Source organism: Pieris napi, chromosome 2 (genome assembly GCF_905475465.1).
Source record: "Pieris napi chromosome 2, ilPieNapi1.2, whole genome shotgun sequence".
Classification (NCBI taxonomy): Eukaryota; Metazoa; Arthropoda; class Insecta; order Lepidoptera; family Pieridae; genus Pieris; species Pieris napi.
In genome coordinates, this window is record NC_062235.1 from 397753 (window position 1) to 422582 (window position 24830).

Consider the following 24830-nt stretch of genomic DNA (forward strand, 5'->3'; position numbering starts at 1 on the left):
ATATATTATAATGATTATTTTATTTTAAAACAACCCATATTCTAACTGTTCGCCTACGGTAAGATTGCTAACAAATTGTATGTTATCTGCAACATCGTTGCACAGTTGGGCTAATCCTGTCAGATTGCCATTTTCCTGCGGACTAAAGTGATAAACGAGCTGAAAAATAATACTTATTAACTAAAAAATGAATATTTTTGATAAACCTTATTAAAGTTTTTATTGACCTACAAGAAAAGATAAAGAATATAAAAATATATTAAAATTACCGATAAAAAATCGTCATAAGTTATCCAGCCATCATTGTCAGAGTCGGCCGCATTAAATTTCTCTTTACGAAGCTCCATTGAACTTTCGTCCCCCAAACTTTCAAGAACAGCACAGCTATATAATATTTTGTTTTTTTAACTTTCATTTAGTGGGTTTTATTATAAGCTTGTTTATATTTATTATTTTTAAACCAGCAATACAAGGCAAAATAAATATTGGAGAATTACTAACAAATCATCGAATCCAAGCATGCCGTTTGACTGGTTGTCGAAAAGAAGAAATAAACTGTGCAGGTTCGCGATAGTAACCTCATTCCAGCCAGGAAACCTTTCAACTACTTTCTGCATACTCCATCGTCTATCTTGCTCTTTCATTTCCTGTTTTATTTAAATATACAACAAAGGTCCGGACTATTTATATAATATAGGAATAGCTTTATAGATTAAAAACATTTATGTATTTACCTGGTTATACTGCCGTTGTTCAGCTAGTCTCTTGTAAAATAATTCAACTAGCTTGTCATAATCAGTCTTAGTAGTTTTCTGAGTGTCAGCTACCTTCCTCTGAGGTTCACCTACAAGTATTCCAAAGCATGTGGAACTCACAGTTCTACAAGATAATACTTGATATCCATTTTCAGGATTAAAATCGTTTTACTTTTAGGGCGATAGTTACAAGAATACATAATTTTAAGATTATAAGGTGACGCCAATCTTAAATAAATTTTCCGAGGAGCCTAAGAATTCCGTAATTAGTTAATTCAGTACTGCTTTTAAAGTTAATACATATTTACCAGTTGCGGTAAAGTCTTCTTGCCTATAAAAGCATATGGGTTTCCTCTTTACGGGATACTCGAAAAACCTCCCAAGACTCGAGAACAACGTGCTTATGTGGTGACCCATATTAACAATGCCAATATTTTTATTGGCTACTGTTAATATATAAATAAAATTTGACACTTTTACTTTTGACATTTTATTTTTTAAGTTTGTACATACGTGTAGGTTCTAGTATTTAATTTTTTTCCTCATTTTATTAACAATTGGAACTTAGCTGAGTACCTATTACTAAATTACTTTAAGTTATATACTTCAATAACATGTGATTATCATAATTTTAACTACGATAAGGGATGAATATAAATAAAACACCATTTAATTTATCAATCACTTGATTAATTTTCATACAAAATTGCATTAAAATTTTCAAAAATCCATGACATAATATAGCGTCACGCACTATTAATAATATTACAAGAGACAAAGTAATGATCATTACCGAAGGGTTAAAATAAAATGAATTGGTAGGCAGTAAATTATTCTAAATTAAAATATAGGAACATTTATAAAATATCAGTCTTCTTTCAACAATATTACAGGACAGTAACGTAAGATATAGATAATTATTATAAAATAATAAGACTGTTGTCATCTTCAAACGGGGAGTTTAACGTAAAATTTGATTCGATTATTGGACGCTTAATTTAAGTGAAGAAATTACAATTAAGAATTTCGCTAATACTAATAGACAACAGACTTCTAGTGCAGTGATCTGACCACCGCTGAATTAATTCATATCAGTCTTTATGCTTTTGCAAGTGAGGTAGGTTCGGTATGTCGTAACTATGCACGCATCGAGTCATTTTTGTTACGTATTCCGTCTTTACCAGATCGTTCGCCACCTCATCATTCAGCCGGACTACAATTTAGAACGTATCATAAACGACTCGGGGACATGACCTTCTCCGCGGTCGAGTCGCCGTGACTTTTCCGATCGGAGAACGAATACAAAAATACTACTTATCGGTTACTCTAAATAGAAACTCGGTGACATTCATCTCTCCTTCGATAATATCTGCTATTTTATTGAGACATACAATTTTACTAAAGACATCATAAGCTAAACACGCTCTACGCTATCAAGGAGTATTTTTAATACGATCACTACGATAAATGTTCCATTAATATGATAAACGCGTGAAGGAGAGACGAACGGCTGAGATCGCTCTAAGACTAACACAACGAACGCAAGCCTAGTTAACATTAGAAATAGCACAAGTATAATGGCTCCATACATTCATCTACGTATCGTGCAGTTATCGCATTGCGCCTTACATTACCACAACACTGTTTTTAAAAGGAAACCAATCGACTTTCCTTTGCCGTTTGATATAGTTCAAACATTGAAAAACCACGTACAAAATTATCATCACGCGCAGTTCTCAATTTTATTGTATCTATCACAATACCATGTTTATACTGCCAGTAGCTGGCAGCTCTCACACACATTGCTCGCGATCAAATCTATGACTCGGATGATTACATCAATATTATGCGTTTCAAATTTGGTTCACTTTTACAAAGTGGTAATGCGTCGGGACGGTTCCACGCTAGGATCACTCGTATTTCATACCAATCGTTGTTGTTCGAGTCCCGGACGCGACTCTAGCGTGGCACCGTCCCATTCACGAAATTAACAAAATAAATCTAAACAATTCAATAAGAAATCATAATGAAAATTAACATTATGCTGTCATTATGAAGACCAACAAAGAATTAGATTCTTTATCTAGAGATTAACAGAATTCAAAGATTGGCTTGGGATTAATCTTTTTAGCTGAATCGACTGAAGTTTAGGAGAAGGCGTCACTGCTTTAGCTTTGGAATAAAAAATAATGTCTACAGAAAATTGTCTATTGATCCGACATCTTTGAAATCTGTTATCCGCGTTGATATTAAGCAAGATTGCGCATTCATAAGAATTGTTACATTGAAAAATGAACTTTCAATACCGTGAAGTTAGTAGCAAAATATTAGAATTCGCTTTGCAAATCCGTATTATGTTATGCAAAATTGTAAATCACCGTCTAAAATACCGAGATTCAGTCGTTATACAAAAATAACTATTTGACCGTCAAGTTTATAATTCCGTAGAAAATTTTCAATTATATAAAAAAATGCATTTCATGCAACATAGTATTTTAAAATTAACGTAATACTTTTACAATGGCACTGAAAAAAAATTAAGTAATTAATTCATATTTGCGATATGAAAGAAAATATTAACGAAACCTTAATAATTGACCGTAAGAGACGCAAACTGCATGTTTTCATTTCATCGTTTTCGCCTTGTCCATTTATTAATAATTTGATTTAGCGTGATGCTCGTTCATTGCTTGGAATACTGCCTTTTCCTTTTAATGGATATTTACCCAACTGGCAATGGACGCCCAACAAAAACAACACACGCGCAAAGTGATTATTTCCCTTCGCTTATCTTCCTTCCAAACAATAATTTCACTACCTTAAGCCACACTTAACTATTAGTTATTACGTAACTAGATAATTTTCACATTACATAGAAATTTTTGTTTGAAGTTAAACGTCGAATCGGCATATTATACTCCTATAATCTAATTTTAACCTAAGTACAAAACGTGAAAAATTTAATTCTAACACATTAAATTTAACTAACATTATGCATACGGGAGACATTTATTTTCTTGATATTAATACTACTGTTCTGGAATACTCTAGAAGCGGTTATAGGACCGTACGCACGGTCGAAGGAGGGAAGCTAACACTGAAGATGCAGCTTTGGCATTAAATACAAGGTCTAGGCGAAAAGATAGGACGACTTTTAGGATTGCATACATCTAGCATCGTGGTACCGCCAGTGACTAAATATTCATAATTACGATAACAGTATATTAAGATTATTAAACTATTCTGGAAGCGATACCTCAACAATTAGCCTACAGCACGCAATTTAACTAGACAATGATAGTTCTAGAACCGACGGGTTCTGACCTAACCTACATTTAAATAGTGAACACATACAGACTGAACACATGTTAAATCGAATTCATTCGATATACTTAGAAAGATTTAAAAAATATACTATACTTATAGAATTCTCAATTTTGAAGGATGAATTTCGCTAAAATATTTCAACTAACCGAATGTCCCCGCGCCGAACAATTTACTAATGCAATAGCGTCTTTGACTGACTAGGATATATTTAGATACGATTGTGTTGGGCACGAATACACATAGAAACGTGGATTACCTATCGACTAGCTCACACGAGACAAGACAAACCTACACAGACACGCCCAGCTCTAGGTGAGCGAACTTCGACCTTAGAAATTGCTCCAACGCGGCTCACCACATCGGTACATTTAATAAGTGTTTCAAATTATTAAATAACAACTAAATTAATTATAATCTAAATTATATTTGAGAAATTTAATTTTTAAAATATAAAAATAAAATCAGCCCATAAATCCAGTCGAAATTCATTACAATTAATTTAAAAACGAGAACATAAATGAGAAAAAAAAATATATAGCATAGTATTAAGTATGCATAAGAAAAGTAATACCTAATTATTGGTAAAATTGCATCAATCGCGATCTATTCCCCCCTCCCCTCCCTCGCATCACCCCTGCAAAACTACCCCGGAACGCGCACATCCACCCCCTCATCTTTAAGACAGTCTTCTAAAGTCAGTCTCAAAGTTTATTGCATTTAATTTCTTAGCACTGTTGTCCTACACCCATTTCGATCGAGTCTCTCTGAAGAAAAACTAAACGCAGTCATGAAAATATTGGGCAAAAATAGGCAAAGTACTAGAAGCTGCAAAGGAAACTATTATGTTCTACAAAACGCAAAATAACTCACTAAAATCTACAACCTTACGACAAAATCGCCAATAACCAAAATTAATCAAGTAAAAGAACGCAAAAAGTAACATTTTGGAAAAAAATACTTTTTAAGCTAATTTTAAATTATCTCACATAAAAAACATCTTTTAAATCACATCGTGATCCTAATCATAATAAAAGTCTTGACAATTTTCATCTAATTCGTTATGCGTTGCATAATATATCTGAAAATTGCTATTTTTTAAACTGAAGACAATGAATTGATTTGGTGTATATCAGATATGATTAAATATAATTTCCAAGCTATAAATTGCGACGAAATTGTAGCGCATTTATTGCAAACCACGTTTGGCCCTTAAGACTAGTCCGATACGGAAACGAAATCAAAAGTTATGTATGGTAACGAAGTTGTTTTAAGATTTTAAGGAGAATTCGATTTGTGCAACGTTTGTAAATGAACAAATACTAATTCTCCGCCCAAGCTATGCTCGATTCGGTTTCAAATATAATAAAATTGGCACATTATGAAATAAATCACAACTTAAACAAAACAAAAATACTTGTAATAAAATATAAGAGACCTACGGCCCAATGTGTAATTTTACGAAACTAGTCAGTCAGTATACCTTAATGTATTGCTTGCCGTGGGAGGAGATGTCGCGCGCGGTGTCGGGCAGCGTCTCGAACAACACTACGAGGTAGCCCTCGGGGGTCAGAGCCACGTCGCTGGGACGGTCCTTGTCGTCCAAGCCGGGGCTCTTCAAATCGACGGCCCAAAGAATACGCAGCTCCGAAGTAAAAACGAGGACGCGGTGATTCTTTGAATCGGCCACTATTATCCGACCATCGTCATCTGTTACGATGCCAGATGGACGATTCAGCTCACCTATGCCGGACCCTTCGCGTCCTACGCAATGTAAGACTTTGGATAGCGTCGGATCCACCATGAGTAAACGATGATTTTCAAAGTCCGATACTATTATATTACCGGAAGTCGTAAAACAAACTCCTCTAGGAGTTGTAGGTCCTTTCAGCAGTTTCGCAGGATTGGCTCCTTCGAATACAAACTTGGTGATATATGTTCCGTCGCTAGTAAATAGCTGAATACGATGGTTACGCGTATCTGTCACCACGATGTTACCCAGAGTATTGACTGCTACGTCCCAAGGGTATTGGAACTGTCCACATTCCTTTCCAAACGATCCAAATTTTAGAATAAAATTACCCGAAGAGGTAAATATCTGCACTCTGTGATTATCTTTATCGATAACGATGATGCGGCCGTAGGTGTCAGTTGTGATGCCGGCGGGAAGGTCAAACTCGCCGGGACCCGTTCCTTTAGAGCCAAACATAGTTCTGAACTCGCCGCGGTTATTAAATATTTGAATACGGTTGTTTCGTCTATCGGCCACAATGATATTGCCCTCTCTATCGACACACAATCCCCAAGGTCTGGAGACTTGACCTTCGTCTTGACCCTCTCTACCGAAAGAAAACATCGGTACTCCAGGAACTGGGCTCCTAGTCGGCTTAACGGATACTGACATCCAATATCCAGGTATAGCTTGACCAATGCCACGCGCAGGATTAGACTCCATCGAAATACTAGAAGATATACTGTGGTCGTAATAGTTTGTCGATCTGGTGTGACTAGTAGTATAGTCTGGTAAGGAGCGGAGGCTGTTGGTTATCGACATTTGATATGTCAAAGGCGAAAAGGTTTGAGCTGACTGTAGAGACTGCAGCAAGGATTGACGAGATTGCAGTGTCGATGATGATGTCAAAGAATGTAGAGCATTTACCGGCGCCAGCTGCAGGTCGCATTGCCTTTTTATCTGATCTACTAAATCATAATTAGGTGGTATAAACATAATGCGCTCTTCATTAACGTACATATTTTTGAACATGCACGAGAAATAATCTACTTGGGCTCTTCCTTTCTCTTTGGCCATAAACAAGTCAATTCCTTCTGAGTCCATACTCCTCACTAATGTCTCGTTAGTATGGGCTAGCCCTGCTAGTATACCCCGTAGTGTATTCATGTGATCAGTTAGGTCGTTCATTTTGGCCTGTCGCATCTTTTCTACTTTATCCAACAGATATTTTTCACGATCTTCAATTGCTTGGGCAAAACAACGCATCGCCTTTCTGATTTTCATGTTAGCTTCGGCTGTCTCTTTTTCGTACGCTTTAGACATGGCGACGGCACGATCGATGGCTGTTTTTATTGCCTTTGTCCCAGTCTTTGTGTCTTCGATGGCCCGAAATACACCGATACGACACATATCCAACGCACCTTTTATTGGAGTGTAGCAATGATCTTTGTGCACCCATAAAGTGCATTCCTGGCAAATAAAGATAATGCAAGCTTCGCAGTAATATCTCACTGGATCACAATGCAGCTCGCAATACATGACTTCCTTATCATTCGTAACAGAATTGGGTCTCGCTCCGATCGGTGAAATCTGATGAATTGGAAGCAGAGTATGTTCACGTAATTGGCAGTCAGATGTCACTTTATGACAGCATTCGTGACAGAACAGATCATTGCATTCGAGGCAACGCATGGTCGGAGTCCGTTCCTCGCAACGGAAGCAGGTGATCGAAACTGACGACGAAGTCCCAGGCGAGCCGCTCGAGTTGTCTTCCTTGGAATGACTGGCATTATTGTTATTATTAGATGTCGATCCATAGTCACGGCTGGAGCTCCCTATGGGGTTTGGTAGAGAGCTGCAAGATGGTAGAGCCCAGATATCGTAAGGTAAAGTAGATGAACTGGAGTTGGATGGTCCACCCTGCATGGTAGAAGGTTTGTTCATATTTTCAAGAAGGCTACATATGATGTTGGACATGCCGAGCGGATCTTCTTGATCGGTGGCGCCGTGGTTAGGGCCCGAGGACGAGGTGGATGTGGCCGGTAAACTGGCCGCCAGCGACTGCGTCATATTAGCAAACGACGTCATTTTGACTCGGCGAAGTCAAGTCATTAGATCTGAAATAAGAAAACAACATGTTATTGATTGTCCTTCAACGTAATTAATTAATTATATATGCTGCTAAGATGTGTTTATGAGGTTCATTAAGATACAAAATCATTTAAAAGAAAAATAAGTACGTAACTCATATAATTTATAACTGTTCATATTATTTATGGATCGGGATTGCATTCCCTATTCCCAAGGTTAATTATCAACATAATCCTCCAAATTCCGTTTATTAAACAAACCTAGGAGTCAGGCACGTCTCATTCGAATTCTTCGCAAATACAACGGATTGAACGCTACTTATCTTAGCCTGATCGGTTTCAAAAAAATCCTTGTTCAGCATCTTGGTACCTAATCCTCATTAGGGTTAAATGAGTATTTCAACTAACCTATCGTAGGTAAATACTAAAATTAGTACACAATCATTTTTTATTCTCTATTTTGTTATTTTTTGTAAATTTTATGTTCACCGTAATTGTCATGTTTATTAGAATATATTTTAACTTATTTATTCACACTTCGTTACTATATACAAAGACAAATACATAATACATAAAAATTGTTAGGAATGCAACGGGCGGCCTTATAGCTAAAATAACTCTTCCAGGAAACCCTAATACATATATTGTGGTGTATAATAAATAAATCATATACATATACTATATTTTTTTAAATATGTTTCGTTCTAGTAATAGCAATTTATTTTAATCATAAATTAACTATAGTAATAATATTCATTTTAAAAAAATATATATATAATTTCAAAGAAACACATGTTATGAGTTACCTTGAATTGTAGATAGTGCACGTTATACATTAAAAATAACTATTAAACTTATAATAACAATACACAACACTTAAATGTCAAAATAATCACTTTTAAAAATAATTAAATGTAAGAAAAAAAATACTAAACAGAAACCCAACACCAGAGCGGCGTCAACATGCACTGGGGTTGTTTAAGTTGGTGCAGTTTGCGAAAAAAATCCTATCCCAAAAACTTAATGCGCCCTACCCTCCTTGCTTCTAGGTAGCAATAGATGAGAGGGATAGCAATATACAACACAAGGCGTTAGAAAGGGATATTGTATACGCATTCCAAAATTTTCCATAATTTAGATAAAGAAGGTTCGCTATGATTAGGGTTGGCTCCCAGTTCATCTACTTTGTATTGATTTTACTTTATTTCTATTACGATAAGAAAATAGCGAAACATTTAGCTCCAAATAAACTTGTAAGTGGTAGCAATTTAGAAATAATACTTATTTATGTATATTGTGTGTGATGTAAGTGCATTTTAATAGGTAGGGTTTTGACCAAAAAACACTCCTTAATAGAATATTAATACATGTAGTAATTGTCGATTAAAAATATTAAAATAAAACGCGAAAATATAAAATGTTATGTTAAACGTTGTAATTATATTACATGCGACGGCCCTATAATAATGACTATTGACCCAATGAGTTGAAAAGAGACAACTATATACATAAGTCAATAGAATCGAAAGAGAAAGTGGTATCAGTGTCGCGATTGAATATTTTGGTAGAGACGCGTTGTTCGTGACCTTGGTTATAGAATACGCGTGAGGTAGGTCCGGGCACGCCATCTTAGTACGCCCCCGTACGCTACATGCGCGAGGGGGCCAAAAATCGATGGCCTCCCTAACCGAGCTGCCCTTATCCCGAAGGGCGAACCCAGGGACCATCACCAATATTACTGCGATGTCTTGAAATCCCTCTGGTTATCGATCTGCTCGGATTAGAAACAACCCTGTACCAAACACACTCATGACAACGTTCGTTTGGTTAACTGCAACATTTTTGAACAATAATTGTTATTATTTTAAACTCGCGCCAGTTTCATCCTACTTATTTTTACAATTCAAGACGCTTATTTTAATACGTCCATGACCATGACCGCTGCAGTAGGTGAACGAAATAGTGTCGGAATCTCGACTTCAACGTTTCGTTTAAATAATGCTCGCTGAAACCAGAGACTGCACTCTATAATCTATGTTCCTTGTAAAAATCACACGAGGCCTAAAGACTTTATTAAAATATGTTTTGAGTCAATCAATTACCATGTCTTCGTGGTAATTTTATTTGAATGTACAGTCTCTTCACCTGCATCAAATCTACCTGTCCGGATTAGGCCAAAAGAGCCGCCAATAAAAAAAGGTATTGCACACAAAAAAAAATACGTTCAATTACAGAAAGCCATTTATTTGAGCAGGTAGTATGTTTTGTAGCTCGGCTTTCGGTGAAACTGCGCTTTCGGTATTGAATGAGACAATACATTTCGTACAATGGGAGCTATATTTCCTAGGAGGATTGCTGTTATAGATATTGATGATAAGAGCCGCTAGAAATAATCATTTTCATTTATATACTTAACTCTGCCATTTTGTTCTAACTTCCTTCAATGCTGTCATCGCTTTGCTGCTCATTAGAGAACTTCACATCTTATGAGCAAGTGAATACTGTGCAACGATTGGAAAACTATAATTAAACACAATTGTGACGGCCAGAGTAAGAACAAATGCGGAACTACCTGCTACAACAAAGGCAAGTACATCTGTTAACATGAATGGCATTGTTCCAGACACCAGTTGAGCGGTCAACGCAGTCCTCAACAATATCCTGAATACGACAAATGATCTCCCGGGAACAGGCTCAATGAAAACTTTTTTGTTGTCATGTAAATTACCTATTCCTTTTTTAAATTTGGAAGATATATTCACATCGATAAATTGTGGCTAAGAATTCAAATTTCTTATTCTTTCAATTCTAAACATAAACATAAATACAATTCTCATTTAGCTACAAATATTTTATTTTTGTGTAAATAGTTCAAAATTAAAAAACCCCAAACAGGAAACGTTTTCTTCAAAAATAGATAATTTTCCTTTGTGTTCGGTAGGTCATAGTTTTGAAATCCCGTAGTCAGCGGATGTTTAGAACAAATTGATAAGGGCTTTTTGTTTTTTAATTATAGTTGATGGTTCCTTGCAGATAAGAAGTCAGTGATACCACGCAAGTAATGTACTAAAGTAGGTAGTCACAGCGTAATTATTATATCGTAGCCGTGAGTAATAGTTAATTCTAATAACTGTATAGAATATTAAAAATTTAATTAGTGGCTGGACGCGGGTGAAATTCAACAAAATCGGGTATGCCTACAGCATTCAATCTGTGACAATAAATCCAATCATCTGAAGATGAATATTTTATATGCGCACGAAATGCTTTTCGGGATTTCTCCTCGAGCTGTGGCTGCCATACTGAATTATAGCATCGAATGTGGTAGCTTTAATTAATTTTTCACGGTGGTCTAAACAGAAAATAGTTTCGCATAATAATACACATAGTAAGTAGTAACCCGATCGTACAATACCGGTGGAACCGGCCAGAGAAAAATTGTAACCAGATCTCCGAAGATAATTAATGTTGTAAAGAAGCTAAGAAAGCTACAGGTTTCTCTACAACATTCAAAACTTACTAAGGTTAAAAGAAGTCACACAGCTGTAAAGCTATTTTTAACAATACGTCATTGGCTTTAACCTTTAGATACACGAAACAAAAAAACAATTATTCAGACACTCAATTTGTGAAAAATGTCAGCAACTTTATTTGACTATAGTTGTATAATGCCCGCTTAAACCGCCTTTGATTTTATTATATAGTGACGATATCGATATTTAAGAGAGAAAAAACCTAATTTGGAGGTACCAAAGTATATGGAATGAGATGGAATATTCTTTACATCGTCTAATTAACATACAATATGTATTATATATTTGTGGAACTGCGTACAATCCATTAAATATTGTTTTCTGTATAGATTGTTTAAAAAAAACATGTCCGAACGGCATTACAGTATTAAAGGTCTTTGTCCTCACTCCTCAGCCCCTACGTAGAACAATACGTCGATATTTTTGCCGTTCTCGTAGCCAACCATTTTTATCAAAGTGACTTGTATGTAATTAGGTTTTAAATTTAAATACAATGTATAAATTTAGAATACATGGTGCACTTAAATTATAACCAATAAATAATAAAAATAGGTAACAATTTTTTATTTGTAAAAACACTTCAATATTATTTCTATATATACTATATCGTTAGAAGTATAGGTATTTTATCAGTTATATATTAATATACTATAATAGTTTAAGGTATGTTAAATCCTTTAAATGAATACCAGGAATTGAGATTATAGATTAAAATTTTATGATCTCAAATAGGAGTGTTACAAATTTTATATTGTCCTTAGATTTCTAAATTAATAAAAAAATATAATAATTTAAACTAAATTATTAAATATAAAACATATGCTCATTATAAACAATTATCAACATAAAAGCAGTAATCATAAATAATGCAAAAGTCCAAAGCTTTTAAATATTGTATTATATGCCAACATATTTATATAGAAAGTCCCTAAGCCAATAAAAACCAATACATGCCTATATTAGGCCAGGCAGTTGTTCTAAATATATATCATAAGACAACTTTTCTAATATTCAGGTACTACATCCCACAGTATCGTCACAGTTACTACCTACAGATTTTCAAGTTTATGCCACAATCTGATTAATAATAAACTAATGGCCTATTTAATTTATCAAAGTTTTGCTTTCACAGTGATAATTTTTATTTATAAATTTTAGAGTCCTATAGAATAAAGTAGAATTATACAAGTCCCTGCATAATACTTCTCTTGACTGCATGTGTAAGTGTTATTTGTGCGCATAGAAAGAATAATCTATGGATAATGCATAACCTCCAATTAAAGAAGTACTATTATTGTCTAATTACAACAACAATAGTTATAAATAATTAAAAAATAAGAATGTGACATAGTATAGCACTAATTTCCTATATCATATTTAATAAGTATCATATTAGTCAAGCTAATCCTCAAATATCAATTTAAATTATAGTAATTTTTAAAAACAAAAATACAATAAATTTGTATCTTTGTCAAAATTTATCAGACTGGGTAACATAGTACCAAATGATTTAAAATGATTTGTTTAAATTTGTAATTATTAATCCTAAAGGCTAATTTATAATATGCAAATGCAACAAAAGCAAACCACAAATATATTGTTGTTATTATTTTCAAGTGTTTCTTTTATCTTCTATGGTCTAAAATAAACTAGAAGTCTAATGACAGAATTCTGGCTGTACAAAATCACAAAGTGAAATTTGCATATTGTTATTAATAGGTAGGTATTTTGGGGTCAATGACAATGCAACTCATTGCAGTATCATACACATGTCATGGAAAATTACTTTCTTGCAGTCTCTATAGTTTATTGTAAATAAATGTTACTTTAGAAATAAAACAATCTGATATAGTTGTATTGGAGTATGTTATCGCGAACACACTTTCGAAAACACCATTATACATAGATATAATACCTAAGAAAATTATACATATCTAAATTTGTGCGTTTGAAAAAACAAATTAATCTAAAGGGTTTTCAAAGTCTTCCTGTTTGTTCATGCGGTCGCTATCTGAACATAATGGATGTAGGAGTGAATCACAAATTATAATAACTAATTATACACCATACACTTACCTTAAACTTTCTCAGATTGCTTCTAAAATTTATATTATGAAGATTTTTCTGTTCATATTTCGTTAAACACTTTAACCTTTAAAAACGTCTTAGTGGAAAATAAGATATGAAATACGAAGTCACAGCAATAATTTACGAAAATATGCCTGACTATGTAGCTTGTAGGTAGATTGCACAAAGTAGAACCATTAATTTTCATAGAAAGTCTAAGATTAACTACGCAGATTTTATTGCACTAATTACCGATACTGTTAGTCATCGCGATACAATATTATTTCGCAATAATCGTGTATTTATTTATTATTATCAATAAAACACCACGAAAACAACAGCGGTGAATGAACGATCAATTGATTTAAAAATAAACGCAATGTCTATGGTTTTCATAAATGAATTTTGAAGACGGCAAAGTTTCCTTTATTTAGTAAAAAATAATTGTACTGTTCAAATATGTATACAGTTATGTTAAATTGTTTATTTTTTAAATCATAAATAAATATATTTTCAGATAAATACACTTTACCTGTGAGTTGTGAGAGAATATATCATAAACAAACGGACGGAGCTGCCTCAAGAAAAAAAATGCTTCATTTTATGGAGTTTGATGTAAAATTTAGTAATATTTTAATCATATATCAAATTTTGTGTAACAATTAAAATCAATAAAAATAAAAACTCATTAGATAGTATATTTCATTGTCGATCATAGTTAATTTATTGATTAAAAAAAAATGTTTTTAAAGAAATCAGAATTTGATGAAAATAATTTTATTGTGGACAATTCCAACGATAGCTAAATTCTTATAAAACATATTATAGTGTGTGATTAAAATTATGTTTGTTAATTAATTAAATCAAATTATAAAACTAATCATCTCATTCAAGTTTAATCTCAACTACCTAAAGCAATATTACAAAATATCATTTGTTATATATTTTGTTGTGCTTTTGAATTATAATTATGACAACTTGAACTGCTGAGTTTGAGCTTTCTTTTTTCGTTGGTTGGTAGATATGATTTCAATCGGACTAGCAATCCTTTTTTGATCCATTCTAGAAGAATGAAACTAATTAATAAAAAAGGAAAAAAAATCAGCACTTAAATACTTTTAAGGAAGGACTACAATGTTTATAAACGGGCAACATTTAAAATGGTTGTCAAAGTGAAAATGCCAACGTCAAATTTAACTGTTTTTCCATTTGGCGCCAAATGCCATTCAGATTTCAGTGTCCAGTGATAGCGAATTGTAAACATTAATGAGGTGTAGAGTTTCTAAATAGTAAACAACTGCTTTATGTATTAATGTGATCTAAAGTTTTCGTTATATCAAAATGTCCACTCCTTCTAAAAGACCATCTTCGCGAGCTTCTTCAGAAGCCCTAACACCATCTCGCAGAACACGAGCGTCTCAACAAGTAATCGTACCCGAGACACCTCAACGGTCTACCGGTACTCCGTCAAAAGGTAAAGATTTTATAACCTTTAATTATTCGCATTAACAGGACTGACATGACTAGACCTTCCAAGAAGTAAATAATTTGATAACAACAGGTTATGTTAATTACTAGTTTGTTTTTTATACAGATGGAACTCCAGGAACTCCGCGGAGAACTCCGCGCACTCCAACTCAACAGGTTCCAGGCACTTCCCCAGCCAGAGCTCTTGAATCTAGCCCTATTGGTAATTTCCGTGTAGTAACTTTAATATAGTACTATATATCAGTATATTCACTAAAGTTATAAGTAAATCAACACAAATATTGGTTTTGAATGGGTTTATGCAAACATTACTTACCTATTATGATTAATTTTCACATAATGTAAAATGTTGATGACAATTTGTCTTAATTAAGTAGAAGAGAAGTTATCAAAAGTTTAATGAAACTTCATATTGTTATATTAGTAAAGTAATCATTTAAGTATTTTATAGGCATGGATATTGATATGAGTTCGCCATTGAACTATGGAACACCAAGCTCACTGAGCACACCTCGATCACTCATGAGGGGAGCTATGACTCCAGCAAGACAAAGAGCTGACTTGCGAGGACATCAAGTGGGTCCAAATGTTCCTGCACCTACTCCAACAAGACATGTAGGAACACTTTAAATATTTATACTATTTGAGTAATGCCTATTTTATATATCTAACTTTATTATATGTAAACTAAGTTCATTGTAAGATACAAGTAATTATTCTTGTTTTCTAAAACAACTTTTCTTGAGTATTACAGCCATTTAATGGAATCTTCTTAACACTCAATAATTTCTTTGTTTACCTTCATATATTAGATTAGATTTTATACCTTTTTTATAAATGTAATTAAGTGCCTAGTACTATTTTAAAAGGAGATAAAAAAAATATCTATTTTTGTGTAGAATATTTAGCATATTTACATGATTTAGTAAGAAACAATTGTTTTTTTTAGGAAATAATGGTTTTATAAAAATTATCTATAGGCTGCAGGAGGTCAAGAAACAGCTTCAAGCGAGCCTCAGCTTGTAGTGTGGGGTACTGACGTTGCAATTGCAGAATGTCGAGAGAAGTTCATAAAGTTTCTCCAGAGATTTGTTGAACCCACTGCAGTCACCAATGAGCCATTATATGAAATGAAACTCGAGGAGGTAAATATTGTAGTCCTAATAGGGTTTAACTTTGAATTAATTTAAGTGTTATAAGGTGCAGCTGAATTTTATACAATTTACCTGTTTTAGTACTTACTTTGGGATATTAAGCTTATTTCTTTTGTTTATATTTCAGATTCACACGCTTGAAGAGCCATTTTTGGATATTGATTGTGAACATGTTAAAGTTTTTGATGCTAAACTCCATAGACAATTTGTTTGTTATCCTCAAGAGGTAAGTGTAATAATTTATATTTTATTAAAGGGTTTTAGTCTTCATATTCAAAAAGAAAAGAACAGACAAGTGCACTGTTCTAGCTAAAGTGATCTGCTGTCTCTTTATATAATAGCATAAACAAAATTTGACAGTAAGAGAGGAAAGATTACTATTTTGTAAAACATGTGCTTATTTAAGAAAATTATTTATAATATTGCACTTACAGGTGATTCCAGCATTTGACGCAGCAGTTAATGAGTTGTTCTTTCAAAAGTATCCAGCTGCAGTGCTGGAACATCAGATACAGGTCAGGCCATACAATGCACCGCATAGGCATATGAGGGATTTGAATCCTGAAGGTGAATCTATTTTCTTTAGTTCATAGACTTGTCTATATTTGAAGCTTATATATCAGTCCCATCTTCACTTACTTACTTAACTTTAATATGTAATAAAACCTTACTCCCCAAACAAAATAAATAAAATCTAGAGTCAAAAAATAGCTTTGTTGATGTATTTTTATATTTCTAAATGCATTATTATGGTTATGTTTTGTGTTCTTTAGTACCACTAGTTCAATTAATTTTATATTCCATTTAGACGCATATAAAAAGTCAGCTGAAAATATTTCCAGACATCGACCAACTGGTAACCATATCGGGCATGGTGATCCGCACGTCGACCATAGTGCCGGAAATGCGCGAAGCCTACTTCCGGTGCGGGGTGTGCGGGGCGGGGGCGGCGGCGGAGCTGGAGCGGGGTCGCGTGCCGGAGCCGGCTCACTGCTCGCACTGCAGCACGGCGCACAGTTTCCAGCTCATACACAACCGCTCGCACTTCACCGACAAACAGCTGGTCAAGCTGCAAGAGGCCCCCGGTACGTATGCGTCTTCGTTTCGGTCTCCTCGGTCTTCTACCACGGTTCAGGTCTGTCGACATTATTTCCTTATATTATATGAGTCATTCATATCTCAAAAACTACTAAACCGATTTTCGTTCAAGTATTATGTCACGCAAATTTTTGGAGATTATTGACCCCCCTCCCCATGTAACGCACCGTAACATTTTTCTGTACCCAATAGTAAAACGTTTCTTGATCTGACCACCCAGTGACTCGTTTTACCTAAAAAATTGTAGTGTAAAGTACTGGAAAGTCGAATATAATATTAACAATAACGCGTAATTCAATCCCCGCCCCATATCGTGGCGTTTTACAAAAGGACCCTCCCCCCCAAAATTCGTTACGTAATACTTGAACGCTCCCAAACTTGGACTATCTGTGTGTCAGTGTTGTATGGTAGATTTAAATCAAAAACATCTCGACATTTTGAAAATTTTATGGACATCATACCTATACGTAAAACTTTAAACCGACTGCAAAAAAATGAGATGATCAGCGGTCCATTTTCTGTGTTCCAGATGATATGCCAGCCGGTCGAACCCCAGCCACGGTCAGTGTAATGGCCCACGGGGCCTTAGTGGAAGGGGTGGGGGCGGGAGAAAGGGTCGCGGTGACCGGAGTGTTCCGGGCTGCGCCTGCGTCCGTCAACCCTCGGAGGGCAACACTCCGGGCATTGCATAGGACCCACATAGACTCATTGCATTACAAGAAGACCCATTCTGATAGATTGCACGATATGGAAGAGGGGTGAGAAATATTTCATTTCTATCGTTCAATGTGAGCACTCAAACCCCAGCTACACCCGGTAAAGGAAAAATTTCATCATCTATACAGTAAATTACCTTATAACACGTACTTTTATAACGCATTTTCATATTACGCGATTTCAGTCTTGTATACTGTGACATTTGTAATCATTTATACGCACTTATTTCGTTCATAACGTTTTTTCTTAATTCAATCGAAATTCCCTTTAACGAGAAACGTTAAATGTAAACCAATTATACATAAAGCGTTATATGGGGTCAACAAGCGCGTTATCGAGATTACTCTTACAACGCGTATCCTATACCGTGATATAGGAGGGTTTACTGTATAAAAAATCATCAGAAGTTTTTTGTTACTGCCCCATTGAAGGGTTCCGGTATTTTATAGAATTTTTGAAGTCCCATACTGTGGATATGGGCGTGGCAGATACATTTTAGTGTCATCATCATTCATTAGCCTCCTGTGCGTACAAAAATGTATAATAAGTGAATTATAAAAATCGTTTTTCAGTAAAGAGCACCAGTTTCCTCCGGAACGCGTGGAAATGTTTAAGACGTTGTCCTCGCAGCCGGATTGCTACGAGAGGCTCGCGAGGGCCATAGCGCCGTCTATTTACGAGAACTTGGACATTAAGAAGGGAGTGCTGCTGCAGCTTCTCGGAGGCACCAAGAAGAACTTCAATGCCGCTGGTCGGACACATTTTAGGTGTGTGCATTGCTCTTTTTTCATTAATAAATAAATTTTGATGAGCTATATTTTAACTCGGAATTTTGAATTTGATTATGTGTTGCCAGTTTTATTTATTAGTTACGCCCTCAATTGTATAATTTCTTAGAGTATGCGTATTTTTGAACTATTCAAGGCAGTAGTTACTATATCATCAGTCTAACTTCCTATTGTTCCCATACTAATTTCCTCCTTTTTCTTACGACTGACAATTGTTTCTTCATGATAGGAATATATCGAGACGAAGTATGTACCTATAGTCTAAGATCAAGGCACCCATATATGATAGTTAATAGAAAAATATAGTTTTATTTTGATATATAATTAAATGTATAAATGTATCGAAATCATACCTGTTTCCACCTGGCTACAAAGAAGTGCGGCCAGGTGGGCAATGGCACCCGTGATTTTTTAAAATATTTATGTAAATTGCCGTGATGTAGACGATATTTTATTTAAATAACAAGTAAACGAAATGTTTTCCCAAAAATCAATTCAAAATAATTTCATTAAAAATACTAGCAACCAAATTTTGATAGATAATATACATTCTCCTAATTATAAATACATATAGTAGAACCTCGTTAAGTCGAACCTCAATAAGTCAAAAACCTCCAAATCTCGAAAAAATGTTTTGTTCCCTTCCCTTAAAACACCAAAACCTCCATTACTTGAAATCTTGACCCTCTGTTAATCGAAATAATCACCGAGTCCCTCCAAGCCATTTTGGTACATATTTTCACTCTATAACTCGAAAAATTAAATTTGACCTCTGTATCTCGAACATAGGAACGTTTTATTTTACAACCTTTACAACTTGATCATTTGGAATTTATTATCTCTATTGTTCGAACAAAAATAAGTTACCGACTTTAAGAACTTGCCGACAATGTGAGTACACTATTGTTTCTTAGAAAACATTTTAGGAGTATACAATAATAAATTTATGACTCATGGAAACAAGTGTTTGCTTGCTTTGTGTCAAAATTTATAAGAATAAACCTCAAACTCTTTATGTCGAATCAAAATCCGCCTAAGTCGAAATCCTCCATAAGTTGAAAACTCTATAACTCGAATTTTTTGGCGTCTCCCTTGATGTTCGACTTATAGAGGTTCTACTGAGGTATATAAAAATTTGGTTATTAGCAAATAAGCGATGGGCGCACTAATTCTGCAGCCGGATCTCTCGTACTACCAGTTTAAGATAAAATTGTACTGTTACATTTAAAAAAAAACTGAATAAAAAACACTCACTTCTTGTATTATATAAAGTGAATATATTTAATTGCGTCATATTTGCTAAGCGTTAGCGATCGGCGATTTATTAAGATTCCTTTCATCATGGAACATTTCAGATCGGAAATAAACATCTTGCTGTGCGGAGATCCGGGGACGAGCAAATCCCAGTTGTTGCGCTGGGTGCACTCCCTGGTCCCTCGGGCGCAGTACACCTCCGGCAGAGGCTCCTCTGCGGTGGGACTCACGGCTTACGTCACCAAGGACCCCGATACGCGACAGCTCATACTGCAGACGTGAGTGGAAAATTCTAAAAAATCAATGTGTGTTGATTAAGGGTAAAATGTCTTGGCGCTCTTCTTATACACATGAATACAGAAACGTCTTTCATCACGCGTCAACTATCTGGTCGCTTCATTATACCATACATTTATAAAAACTTGAATCTATTATTCAGAGGAGTTGTTTGGACTAATACCTGCAGCTTCATCATCAAACGTCGAGAGAGATACGAATTCGCACCGTATCTTCTCCTCCGTCGTTCCACAACTGAGCGTTTCTTAAGCCAGTTTTTACACTGAAGTATTTCCGAACTAATTCGACTTAAGGTCCTTCAAGAGCGTACCAATTCTTAAAAGGCCGACAACGCACTTAACATCAGATGAGCCTTGTGCCCGTTTAACGTTGTAAGACGTTATGGATATATGTTGAATTTAAAAATTGTAAATCAATAAAAAAAACGATGAATTAATCAATACTGTTAAATATATACAAATAATAATGAAATTCCAGAGGGGCTCTAGTGCTGTCTGATAACGGAATATGTTGCATCGACGAGTTTGACAAAATGAACGATTCCACCCGCAGTGTTCTCCACGAGGTGAGTTGGTTATTATAAAATACACTGATATCGTCAATACGTAGCATTAAAATGTCAAAATCTTATATAAATTTTTATTTAAGCAGATTATCATAAATCTATATGGTTATTAAAGAATCTGACTCTATGTCCCGGTAAAATAATATAAAGTAGCAGTGTTGGCCTAGTGGATTTAGCGTGCGACTCATCCCTGAGGTCGTAGGTTCGATCCCCGACTGTGCACCAATGGACTTTCTCTCTATGTGCGCAGTTAACATTCTCTCGAACGGTGTAGGAAAAAATTTTAATATGTAAAACCGACTTTAGACTCAAAAGTCGACGGTGTGTGTCAGACATGAGAGGCTGATCACCCACTTGCTAATTAGATTGACAAATGATCATGAAACAGAGACAGAAATCTGAGGTCCAGACCTTAAAAGTTATCATGTAGCGCCACTGATTAATTTCTTTTATTGGAATAACTAATGAACTAGAAATGCTTCAGGTGATGGAACAGCAGACCCTGTCGATAGCGAAGGCCGGCATCATTTGCCAACTCAACGCCCGGACGTCGATCCTGGCGGCGGCCAACCCCGCCGAGTCCCAGTGGAACAAGAACAAGACCATCGTCGAGAATGTTCAGCTGCCTCACACGCTCATGTCGAGGTAAGGTTCTCTTCTTCTTTCTTTTACTTGATATTCTTGTCTTAAATATAATAATACATTTAAGTTTTATTGAAGTGAAACTTCTTTAGGCGCACGAGGGTAACATTTTTACGTACGAAACGTCAAGAAGATGTGCAGCGTTTTTGTCGAAGAAAAGGGAGAGAGCGATTGAGAGAGTGAAAAAGAGCGAATGTAACATGAAGCAAATAGTCATAGTACGAGAGGTGGGAGAGAGCTATAGTGAGAAAGATTGAGAGAGAGAGAGAATATGGGAGATCGAGAAAAAATACACGCTATCGCTGTTGATTTATCCGTTTAGTAGTTACATATTAGAACTTTAGATGGCAATTCTGTCGTATAAGGTCTTGGAGCAGTAAATGCAGATTTTTTTATTTATTTATATTATCATTAGCATGTATACAGTGTGAATATAGATATACAAATACATGGAGTGATCATATACTGGTACATGATCATCTTTTGGGGCTTTTACCTTAGTAATCATTAATTTACAAAGAAGTTTCACTTCTGACAATGTGTACTTTGTACGCACACACTTTTTTGTTTTGTATTTTGTATAAAAAAATCGCGAAGACAAAGGGATTCTAGTTTTCTTGGAAGCCATTTATTTATAATTATCCTTTTTAAAGGTTCCTTATATGCACACCAAGAAGCGTGATTACGAAATATTTAAATTTCATTATATTTTTAATATATTAAATAATTAATGCCCAGCCATTGAATTTCAGATTCGACCTGATATTCTTGATATTGGACCCGCAAGACGAAGTCTTCGACCGCAGACTAGCTTCACATTTGGTCTCCCTCTACTACCGAGATCCCAGTCAAGTGCACGAAGATGATGAGGATTTAATCGTAAGCACTTTTGGATATCTTTAGCATCAGTTTCAAAATTCAATTCATTAATCAATTCATTTATCTAATAATGGTTCAATTCTTCCTTCAACCCGCCATAAGGAATGCTCTGCCTGTGACCGTGCTGGCCTCACTAACTAAAAGAAACTAAACGGTACTAAATTTAAACTACTCGTTTGTAATCATAATTACTATTTTACTGTAATTTCAATCAGGTATATACTCGCTTGCTGTCAGGCAACTGTTTCTTAGTATCATCATAATCGGTGGAGTAGTTTTGTATTTAGCGAATATATAAAATATTTAGCTAATTATTATTTGTTAGTTGTGTTTGCGATACATCCAATAATAGTAAAAAGGTGGTCACACCGAATACTCCGCTACTCGATAGAAAGATTAATAGATCCGAAAACTAAACGAAACGTTGCACTCCAGGGTATCAACTTGATGCGGGACTATTTGGCATTCGCCAAGGAAAACGTCCACCCCACACTCAGCGAGGCTTCGCAGCAGAGGCTTATTGACGCCTACGTTGACATGAGGTAATAAGAGAGCCAAACGTGATGATGGGCCAAAGATGTTCCAATTTCGGCAAAACATGTTTATTATTTATTTAGAAAAAAAAATATATATATCAAAATGTTTACAGTCTAAATAATAATATTACAAAGAGAATGCATGTAGGATGTGTATTATTGTGTGTGTCATTCTTGATTCAGGATGTTGGAATTATAATTTAAAATAAATCGTTTCAGGCGGGTAGGCAGCGGTCGCGGTCAAATATCGGCCTACCCGCGTCAGCTGGAATCCCTCATTCGGCTAGCAGAGGCTCACGCGAAGGTTCGCTTGTCTTCCGTCGTGGAGATCAAGGACGTCGACGAAGCTGCTCGGTAAATAGCTTTTCATTTTTCAAATAACCTTTATTTTTTCACTTTTGATTCTTATGAAGCCACAAAAGAGCTAATACGATTACATATGTTTAACCGAGGAGAAAATAATTGCAGACTCCATCGTGAAGCCCTGAAGCAGTCGGCCACCGACCCGGCCTCGGGCCGTATCGACGTGGGGATCCTCACGACCGGTCTGGGCGCGGCTGCCAGAAGACGTCGCGCCGATCTGTTGGCCGCGCTCAAGGAGGCCTTGGAGCCGATGCAGAGGCCGTCTACCCTCACGCACAACAAGTTACTGCAGAAGATCAACGCAGGCTCCCAAATCGTAAGTCATTGTATTTTACTGTTTAGGCGTTTACAGTATTTTGGTAATTTGACATATTCCCATTGCCATATTTGCGATAATTTTAGCTTTTTTTTTCAAAATTAAAAACAATACCCAATGTAAATAAAACAAAAAATAATAAAAAATTAGTTAAAATGTAGAAAATGATAATGTTTTAAAAATAATCGGTAAGCCAAATTTCAAATCGTTTTACGGTGCGCACACCGTCACAAAAAACCGACACCCTGAATCGCTGTTCAAATGTCGGTAAAACAGTCTGGGCCGCTATTTAGCGCTTGCTCTATTTTATTGACAAGTTGCATTGTCTGTCATGGCGTAGAGTATTTCAGAGTCGTGTTAATTAAACCAAAATAATGCTTGCTATACGAGAGAACCCATTGCAATGTGATAAAAAACATAGTGTTTATTGTAAAATATCATGATTAGTGCATATTATATCGTTTCGATTGGAAGTGACCATTAAAATGGACAAGTGTAATTCGAAGAGGGGAAACATCCCTCTAAAGTGCTCGATGAAAATTATTACGCCAAAGAAGTATAACTTCTAACGCGTGTACATAAAAGTTCACACACGTTTTTTGTTTTTAGTGCATTTTAGTGGAAACAAATCACAAAAATATTGAAATAATATTGTATCGTATACAATTTTTTAATTTGACCGAAAATATTTGTTTTAATATTATTCAATAACCACATAAACGTTAATAATTCTAAAAAGAAAATGATTTAAATTGATACTATATATTTTTAAATAATGCATATGATATCGGTTAAAATTATTGCAAATAACGGGAATACGTCGAATTGCTATCGGGCATGGCGTAGATATAAATAGCCAAGCTATATATATTATATATATCTATATAAAAAATCAGTGAATTTTATGACTACAATTTTATCCACAGACGGTATCGCGAGAGCAGTTGGACGAAGCTCTACGAGATTTACAGGACGAAGGGAAAGTTACTGTCGTCAGTTCCTCGCATATTAGAATCATTTGATTTGTTTCCAGTTTAACATTCTGAAGACGCTGTAGTTATATTAAAGTTTTTCTGATAGGTAGGAAAATTGACTCGATGAACAATTAAATAACCTGTTTTCAATGTGAATTAATGTCATTCCGAAATTTATTCAATGTTTTTATTCTTAAGTGTCAATAAAATATTCATTTATAAAACATTTGTTTATTTTTAGATTTGTAACAGTGTGGA

The 24830-nt window shown here is 35.0% G+C and overlaps 3 protein-coding genes across 4 annotated transcripts; 1 reads left to right on the forward strand and 2 right to left on the reverse strand.

Moving 5' to 3' along the window:
• Positions 1-8: 8 nt before the first annotated feature.
• On the reverse strand, positions 9-4695 carry LOC125063065. The gene is made up of 5 exons (XM_047669302.1): positions 1064-4695; positions 735-844; positions 502-647; positions 270-384; positions 9-159 (listed from the first exon to the last, which is right to left on the reverse strand). Exons 1-5 carry the CDS (start codon positions 1242-1244, stop codon positions 25-27), a joined length of 687 nt encoding a protein of 228 aa, XP_047525258.1. The 5' UTR covers positions 1245-4695; the 3' UTR covers positions 9-24.
• A 782-nt stretch (positions 4696-5477) lies between these two features.
• Positions 5478-13919, reverse strand: LOC125063064 (protein wech). Its single transcript, XM_047669301.1, has 2 exons — positions 13511-13919; positions 5478-7928 (listed from the first exon to the last, which is right to left on the reverse strand). Exon 2 carries the CDS (start codon positions 7897-7899, stop codon positions 5554-5556), a length of 2346 nt encoding a protein of 781 aa, XP_047525257.1. The 5' UTR covers positions 7900-7928; positions 13511-13919; the 3' UTR covers positions 5478-5553.
• An 807-nt stretch (positions 13920-14726) lies between these two features.
• On the forward strand, positions 14727-24796 carry LOC125058102 (DNA replication licensing factor MCM4). 2 transcript variants are annotated; one of them, XM_047662143.1, is made up of 17 exons: positions 14727-14975; positions 15096-15191; positions 15441-15604; positions 15970-16134; positions 16271-16369; positions 16578-16710; positions 16986-17228; positions 17771-17999; positions 18531-18725; positions 20102-20278; positions 20775-20862; positions 21347-21507; positions 22257-22383; positions 22819-22925; positions 23139-23273; positions 23388-23598; positions 24525-24796. In XM_047662143.1, exons 1-17 carry the CDS (start codon positions 14843-14845, stop codon positions 24618-24620), a joined length of 2559 nt encoding a protein of 852 aa, XP_047518099.1. In that variant the 5' UTR covers positions 14727-14842; the 3' UTR covers positions 24621-24796. The 2 variants fall into 2 exon arrangements, with proteins under 2 accessions (XP_047518099.1, XP_047518107.1); XM_047662151.1 differs by lacking the exons at positions 22819-22925; positions 23139-23273; positions 23388-23598; positions 24525-24796 and adding an exon at positions 22486-22541.
• Positions 24797-24830: the final 34 nt, after the last annotated feature.